Source organism: Triticum urartu, chromosome 7A, assembly GCF_056163025.1.
Source record: "Triticum urartu cultivar PI428250 chromosome 7A, HENAU_Tu73, whole genome shotgun sequence".
Classification (NCBI taxonomy): domain Eukaryota; kingdom Viridiplantae; phylum Streptophyta; class Magnoliopsida; order Poales; family Poaceae; genus Triticum; species Triticum urartu.
In genome coordinates, this window is record NC_141879.1 from 397,333,253 (window position 1) to 397,341,933 (window position 8,681).

Consider the following 8,681-nt stretch of genomic DNA (forward strand, 5'->3'; position numbering starts at 1 on the left):
GGGTTGTGCCCTCGTGCATATGTGAATTATTTTCGCGTGGGGATGGAGGGGTGGGGAGGGAGGAGGATCGATCGGTTGAGCCATCATGATAAGTGGGAAGAATAGTAGGTTGAGCCATTATGACGTTTGATTATTTTTTAGGGAGACTTTTGATATTTTTAATACTGAAATGAAAATAGAGATCGTCAATTCGCCAAAAAAATGATCATGCGCTTATTTCCAAACTTTTGGTGGGGCTAGCTTGGGAGCAAACATTGCTCTTACTCGGGATTAAATTACGGCAGGTCGAAGACGATCGGGAAAAGGATCAGACGATCGTCCCGTGTTACAAATCCCAAATCAATCCAACTCCTTCCCGGCTTGGCTTGGCTTTGCTTCGCTTCCGCATGCCTCCTCGTCGCCATCTTCCCAAACCCTAGCCCACGCCGCCCTTTCCCCCGAAACCCTAGATCTCCCTATGGCCTCCGCCGCTGCGGCGGCCCCAGTCGTGGGCCAGGTCGTGGAGCGGTTCCGCGCGCGGCTGCGGGAGGAGGCGGGAGAGGAGCCGGGGGCGGCCGCGGTGGTGGGCGTCTACAAGGAGGCCCTCGCCGAGCTCACCTTCAACTGCAAGCCCATCATCACCGAGCTTACCATCATCGCGGGCCAGCACGCCGCGCTCGCCGCCAGGGGCATCGCCGACGTCATCTGCGCCCGCATCCTTGAGGTGGTTGCTCTCCCTTCCATGCTTTTCCCGAGGGCGGTCATGTTGTATTTTGAGAAAGAAAGGCTTGGGATTTGAGGGCTAGGTCTGCATGAGGAGCTGCTTGCTGTGCTTATTCGGCCGATGCTTACTTGTAGATTTCCGCTGGTGCTAGGGTTTGCTCAAAGTTGAGAAGTTTCGTGAAACTACTGTTAAAGTTTGGGCTTGATGTCCTTTACACACCCTTTGTCCCTAGAATAGTGTGTTCACTGCATTTTCATGCGAAACATTTAGATGCGTTGGTGCTCATGTAGTGTGCAATCTCAGAGTTACTGTTTGTAGATACGTTGCTGGTTACAAATTCGACAGCTAGAATTTAGTAATCACAGTGACTTGGATTTAGGAGTTTTGAAGCAAATAAATGCAATTTGAGTTGTATACACTGTGATCTAATTTGCTCTGTCTATTCTTAATACTGTATTATTTTTCTGATATAGGGTGCATAGTTGGTAATGTGGTTGAAACCCACCTTGTGCATAGGCATTGCGGTTGCATAATTTGGTTGCCAGATACGGCAACTGCTATTTTGGCTAGGAACTTTTGATAGGGTGAAACTGAATAAAATTAGCAGTGGAGACAGTTAGTTATGATGAAAGCTGGTTTTCTGGGGTACTATATTCTGTTCAGATGTCCTGTTGTCGTCAACTTGTAAAATAGGATTGCAGCCTGAAGTGGAAGTGTTAGGGAATAGTATTTTAAAACTATGGGGATTACTGGATTGGATGTGAACTAATTAGATGTTACTTGGCAGATATGATTTTGTCTATTTATGTTTGGTGATAGAACAATGTTTCCTTTTTCTTTTCTGAAGAGGGCATTATGCAGTTATAGATGGAAAAATATGAGAGTTAATCCTGGTAGAATTTTTATTTCACATGCTTGCTTCTATCAATTATCTCTACACCTAAGGTTTGTTTGCATGATAGGCATCATTCTGCAATGTTCTTGCAGGTGCCAGTCGAGCAGAAATTGCCATCTTTGTATCTGCTAGATAGTATCGTGAAGAACATAGGAAGAGAATATGTAGAGGACTTTGCCACTCGATTGCAGAAGGTATTTTGTTTTGCATACAGGGAAGTTCATCCCAAACAGCATCCTGCAATGCGACACCTCTTCCGTACCTGGTCGCAAGTGTTCCCTTCTTCTGTCCTTCAAGGGATCGAGGATGAGCTTCAGTTTTCTCCTTCAGAGAATAAGCGTCCTGCCACAACGACTATTCCGCGACAGCCAGAGTCGTTATCTCCTAGGCCATCTCATGGCATCCATGTAAATCCAAAGTATCTAGAAGCGCAACACCAACTCAAGAATGGTACCAAGGTAAGAATATTGTTATATCCGTTAAATGGGACAGTTCAATAATGGCCAATAGTTGGGTGTAATTTTTGGAATTCAAGTATGTTCTTGTTATCCTCTGTGGCTGGCAACCTTTGAGGCTTGTTGCAGATCAAAATTAAAATTGTTGAAGTCAGTAATTTTTAATAATCAGGTGGATCAGCTAGCAACTCGAGGCAGGCAAATGCTTGACGTGGCGGAGGATCATATTAATGGGTTAACAACAAATAGTTTGCGGGGATTTCCTTCCACTTCTTCAAAGCTCCAGGTATTCAGTATTCCATCTGCCCTTTTGCTCCTTTTGTCATATCTTTTCCTTTGTGTTCTACTCCTAGCCTGGCTTCCAAACCTAGGAGCCGTTCTCTGTGTATGAACTAGAGAAGTTGTACTCTTCTCATTTTGAGTAGTTGGTAGTGCTTCCATGCTTTCATCCATAACTAAATTGCACAAATTAAATCGTATTGTCAGTAGCGGAGTACTTGGTGGTAGCAACTTGCAAGTCAGACCTTTTGCATTTTTCACCCTTCTTAGGTATGCAACATATCACCTGCCTTGTCTTGGAAATCCACATAACCGAGTATGTTGGGGCTTCCAACTTACATTATTATAAATTTTGGTAGCATAACAGTGTAAACCGAGCCATCAAGGTCATAAGCAAAGCATTACAAGCAGTCAAGCACCCCACATACAGTCTCATCATTCCAAGTTCTTGTGTAGGAGAGCATATGATGTGGGGCAAAGCCTTATTTGATGCTCAATCTTCACAGCAAGGGGAGAAAACAGAAATAGCTCAAGAAACACAAGAGGATAAACTAGATTGAACAAGTTTCATCACACATGTACTTTACAAACACCCAAACAGTTGGTGAATCCTTCTCCCTTAGGATCCACAAGCAACAAGTAGGAAGTAAAAGCTCTTCCAAAACATCTAAGAGAGGTGGGGCCTTGAGAGACGTTCTTCTCCAAATCCTAGTGGGAAAGGAGGCCTTGGTGCTCCAATTGGTGAATCCTTCTCCCTTAGGATACCTTGGGAGGCTAGGAGGAGATATGATGACCAAAGCTCTCTCAAGGTCTAGTTATATGCTTTGCTAACCCTAATGGGAGTCCAGGGTACAGTATATAGTGTAGGGGCAAAGGAGGGTGGTAGGAGAGGGGTACATGACCTCTTGGCCTGAGTTGCACGCAGGCAGGGGTCGGACGTCTGGGTTGGATGGCGGATAGTCTGTCCGCTGATGCAGGCGTTGCTCCAGCTGGTGTGGTCGGGCATGGAGCGATCTCTAGGAGCCGGACGTGCGGGCTGGAAGCTGGATTGTCCTGGGTCAGGTCGGACGTCCGCGTTGGAGGCCGCAGTCGTCCGGACGTTTGGCCGCTATAGTTTCGGCTGCATTTCTTCCTTGTCTCCTCGCTTCTCCTCCACTATGACTTGGCCTTCTCCCCTCGCTTCTTCATGGTCAATTCCTTGGTACCTGAGTATGCATAGAGTCCCGGTTGTAGGTAGTAGCCATGTCTCATGGGAAGGCATAGGAAGTTCGAAGAGGAGTGAATTCACCTCGGATTCCATGGGCCGGGCCCGTGCTCTAGTCATTGGTCCAATTGGCATTTCGGGTGTTGGCGTAGGATCCATGGTGATGTCGATGGGCTAAAGGTATGATGTTACTTTCCTGATACCACTGGAAGTATTTGAGTTGGTGACGATTGCGGTGGGTGCTACATTTGCTCTCTCACCTCCTAGTTCAATCTCCCTTGGTGATCTCTACGCAATAATGAGAAGTACAAAAAACCTCCTAACAAACATGCACCAGAACTCAAATCATGATTTGGGTCACAACAAATATTGACGAGGGCCATTGCTGGCAGCTGGGAGGAGCTTGTCTGAGCGCAGTTGTGGCTCCAACTCCCAAGGGCTAGGAGCAGGCTAACCCTGATGACAGCATCTTGGTGTGCTGGTATATATATTTTTTTCATTTTTAGTAGTCTAGCAGAATACCTGCTTTAGGCTAGTTACGTACATACTGCTTACTGACCCGGCAGTAGTCTGATTGTGCTCCTTCATTGGTAGACACAAGGAGACTGTTTCTTTTATAGATTTTCCTAGGGGCTAATACATTTATTTGAGATGACAATCATGTGCTATTTCTATTTGTAAACTCTTCCTCTGTTCTAGGTCATCTGAAGTTCTGATAGCTCCTAGCCTATTACCATTTCTTGTTGCTGGGTTGATACAGCTCATTTTCAGTATTAGCTAGATGTCTTCCATCAAGAGAATGCAAGGTCCTTCAGATTTATTTAGATGAAATGGTATCCATATATTTCAGAATGCATTTGACCCTTTCAGTTTTATAACTTACAATGTAGCATGTCATTTCTACTTATAACGCAAGTGTTGCTTATAATCTTTCCTGGAATCATATGGACAGAGATCTATGATACTGTATACTGAAAATCCTGATCAACAAGAAACATTTCAATCACGTATTGGATTGATAAGAAGAGATATGTCCAGATCACCACCTCCTGATGTGCTCCCTAGGAATGCATCCCCAAAAAGACCACTAGAGATGCCGCAGCTGTCTCATTCTGTATTGGGGCATGATCCTAGAAGATTGCCTGATAGAAATGGTTGGTTTGAATGGCAACATGCTTTTGAGGATAGTGCACAACGGCCTTCGATGAGCACGCTTGATGAAGAATATAGGAAACAAAGTGCAAGAGAACTTATTGATGCCTACGGAAATTCTCAAGGCAATGATGCTGATGATAGGCTTCCCAAGATGCAACGGCTAGAATCAAATGGCATGGCAAGTAGATCCAGTGCACAAAAATGGCTCACTTCAGAGGAAGAGGAGTATACTTGGGAGGATATGCGTCCAACTTTGTCCCGAAATAGAAACAACATTCTGTCTTTACCTTCCTCTGAAACTTTGAGAGCTGGATTTCCTGGGCCAAACACTGGGCAGCTGGATTCTGATATTGGGATGCGCAGCTGGCGAAGCCAGGCTCCTCGACCAGCACTAAATCTCGAAGACAGGACTGGTGTACGCTTGTCTGACCTTTTTTTTATTACAATGAATAGTAACATCGACACAACACTTCTCATACCTTCTATCACTTCTCCTTTTTCGATGATTTTTCTTCTATTGATCTTTTAACCCCTGCTTTGAGATATAATTTGTTTTTCACTTTATCATGATGACAGTTTTATACAACCTAGATCAGCAATTTTTATTTGTGTGTTTGTAAATTTGATTAATTATACAGTTATGTTTTGTGGAAGTATTCTTTGCAACAAATCATAGATTTCTGGCAGCTAATCTAATTATGTACGAAGATATTGTTGTTACATTTTATGACTGAAAAGGGTATCTGTCTCGTATGGCTTATATGTTTTCTTTCATGGTGATTCTTTTCCTTTTGATGGGCTACATATTTGTCCATATGCATCTTCACTACCTGCATACAATGTTAGGGATCACTTGAACAAAACAGACTTTCCACTTCAGCACTTCTTCATTTGGGTTTTGGAACTTGAATGCTATGGAAATGCATATATTCTGTCTGCAAACAAGTTTTTTAACACTCAGGAGTGCATACACCATGCGTAGTAGATTCCAAAGTAGCCTTCTGAAGTTTGAATTCTGAATAGTGCACTTTTTTTTGAGGGAATGCCTTGTGGCTATCTTTATTGCTTCTCAAAATGGAGTTATGTCGTTTATCATCATGGGCATAGTGCAACCAGTAGGGTCTTCATCCCAAACACTAGTTTCAAGAGAAAGGAAACAACTTTTAGCAGTGTCATGGGCTACCTCATTTGATTCTCTTGGACAGTGTTCAGTTTTGACTTCAGAGAAACCAGTAGCAAGGATGGTGCAGTCCTGGAATATATTACTCCATTGCCATAATGTTTAAATGCAACTTATCAATATTTAATCCTTTATCAGTTCAACTTATAAGCTAATGTTGTATTGAGGTGGACCCGCTTTACTACCTGTTGACTTAGCGTTGGTCTTTTTTGCAGCATGTTGACATAGCCACTAGTAGGAGATATCCAGGCAATTTTGGTCTGCAAAATGGAGCTATTTCAGAGTACCATAGTTCTGAGAATACCCTTGATCCTGGAAGAATTCTTGCTATGTCAGCTCCACCGTGGCAGCAGACTAATGGCCTGCCTTTGCGAATACAAGCACCTCAACCTTCATCAACACTGAATAGGTTGGCACTGCCCACTGATGTTGAAATGCCTGTCAAGATGTTGGCCACTGGTGGTCCATATGATGCTATGCATGTAGACTTACCCTTGACTAATAGGTCCTCGCCTGCTCCTGCTCCCATAGAATGGCCTCTTCATCATCATAGTCAACCACCACATAATACAAAAGATATTAGAGGTGCAACAGATAGTCTTGAAGTTAGGCCATTTATCAGGCATGGAGTCAATTCATCTGTATTTGTTCCTCGGCATCTATATGATGCATTGGATCGGAAAACTGTAAGTACCGGTAACTTAGCTCAACCACCATACCAGCACCCAGATTTGTTGTCATCGAGTCAACAAAATCAAGGTACAAATTTTGGAAATCAATCTCAGCCTCATGATGTGCCACAGTTTCATCCTCATTCCCATTCCCATCCTCCGGAGGCATTTAGAAGCTTTGCCCCCAGCATGCCTATAGCTCCCCCCCAAAATCCATTCCAAGGACAAGGAGGTAGTGCAGCAGTACCACCAGTTACACCTCTACCAAACACCTTTTCTGTAACACCTACTGTGCAACCCTATGGTGTGTCGTCAGTGTCTAGTTTTGCTCTGCCTCCATTACATCGTGGCCTACCTCCTGCTTCGTTGCAGATGGGTCCATCTTCATCACAAGTTGGTGGGCCTACAACATATTTCTCTGGAATTTTAAGTAACCTTATGAATCATGGTGTAATTACACTGGAGCCTTCTAGTCAACCTCAGGTACTTCTCATGCATGTGTGCATCTTATTACGTTACAGCTATCTAATATTATTTTGTTATGCAGTTAATACAATGATTTTTATTGTATATGTATACATGTTCATTTAGGACTCTGTTGGAGTTGACTTCAATGTAGACCTCAAGGTGCGGAACGAGTCTGTCATTAATGCTCTGTATCAGGATCTCCACAGGCAATGCAAAACGTGTGGCCTTCGTTTTAAATGCCAGGAAGAGCACCGTGCTCATATGGATTGGCATGTTACGAAAAACAGAAATTCCAAAAATCGCAAGCAATCTTCACGTAAATATTTTGTCACTGTGGGGGAATGGTTAAGAGCAGCAGAAACGGTAGGAAATGATGGTGTTCCTTCTTTCGAGCTCACGGAACCAATCCCTGACAGAAATAAAGAGAAAGAAATGGCTGTTCCTGCCGATGAAAACCAAACAACATGTGCTTTATGTCAAGAGCCATTTGAGGATTTCTACAGCGATGAAACTGAAGAGTGGATGTACAAAGGTGCAGTTTACATGAATGCACCTGATGGTAATATTGTTGGTCTCCAGAGGTCGCATTTGGGGCCTATTGTCCATTCCAAATGTCGATCTGGCCCCAGTAATATTTCTTAGGTGGGCCTAGCTGGTGAGTATCTGTGCAATTTCATGCTGCGACCAAAAATGCAAAAAATGATTTGGAGAACATACCATACAACCCTGACCTTGCAACTTGACTATACTATATTCGAGACCATATTTTTTGCCTTCTATACAAGGAACTGAGAGCGTAATTTGTCCTGTATTCTAATACACATTCAGCTGTGGTTATATTTTTATTATACGTGACCTAGAGGAGCTAGACAATAACGCTGAATGTGATACTCCTTTGTTATCTCACTCTTAGTTGATAGTTGATTTACATGCAATATACATGCTCTGTAGCAATATTAGTTGATCAAATACTGCTTCTGTGCATATACATGCTTTGTAGCAATATTAGTTCATCAAATACTGCTTCCTTTTGGTTGGGGACATTCTTTCTGTTGTGTTTGAAGGGTTGTGATTCTTAATATCTTTGAGTGTTTCTGTCACTTCCATGGTACTATTCATTGTTAGCCTGCTTCATAACCTAGATCTTAGGACGTTCTCATATAACTCATGGCATGATAAGATTCCATAGAAGACGTCGTTCAAAGAGGTAACTATGTTGATTTGTTGATTGCAGGAACCCTTGTCCCATTATTTCAGTTTCTTTGGTTGCGGCTAGACAAGACATGTAAAATTACTGGAGAAATCAGATTTTGGTATGCTTAGTTTCCCCCCTTTCCTGGCAACAGTTTGAATAGATGTTAATGTGACAATAGTAGTGTAAAATTGTAAAATACTTGTGTTTTAGTGATGGAGCATGAGTAACTTGCTCTGCAGTCGCCACAGTTGTCGCCTGCGCTGCTTTTACATTAATATATGGAACCCTCTTAATCTAGGCGAAACAAACATGCTCCTGCCCTTTTCTTGTCCCCTTCCTCTCTGCAATCTCATATGCAGGACAATGTCAGCCCACGAGTGCTGGTAACTTCCGAGAAAACCCAGGACGAATGAATCAAGGCATCCGTCAACAGCTCTCCTATACTAATAGATGAGCAAGATGTTGCTGTTGTTTTC

General features: G+C 43.1%; 1 protein-coding gene across 1 annotated transcript; it reads left to right on the plus strand.

Annotated features, from left to right (window-relative positions):
• Positions 1 to 285: 285 nt before the first annotated feature.
• Positions 286 to 8,476, plus strand: PCFS4 (PCF11P-similar protein 4). The gene is made up of 7 exons (XM_048687413.2): positions 286 to 703; positions 1,691 to 2,056; positions 2,226 to 2,339; positions 4,489 to 5,106; positions 6,087 to 7,025; positions 7,134 to 7,665; positions 8,245 to 8,476. Exons 1-6 carry the CDS (start codon positions 458 to 460, stop codon positions 7,650 to 7,652), a joined length of 2,802 nt encoding a protein of 933 aa, XP_048543370.1. The 5' UTR covers positions 286 to 457; the 3' UTR covers positions 7,653 to 7,665; positions 8,245 to 8,476.
• The last annotated feature ends 205 nt before the right edge of the window (positions 8,477 to 8,681 follow it).

Coding starts and splice junctions, on each gene's coding strand:
- PCFS4 (XM_048687413.2), top strand. CDS start 458: ATGGCCTCCGCCGCTGCGGCGGCCCCAGTCGTGGGCCAGGTCGTGGAG. Junction 2,057..2,225: donor AACTCAAGAATGGTACCAAG/GTAAGAATATTG, acceptor TTTAATAATCAG/GTGGATCAGCTAGCAACTCG. Junction 7,026..7,133: donor AGCCTTCTAGTCAACCTCAG/GTACTTCTCATG, acceptor ATGTTCATTTAG/GACTCTGTTGGAGTTGACTT.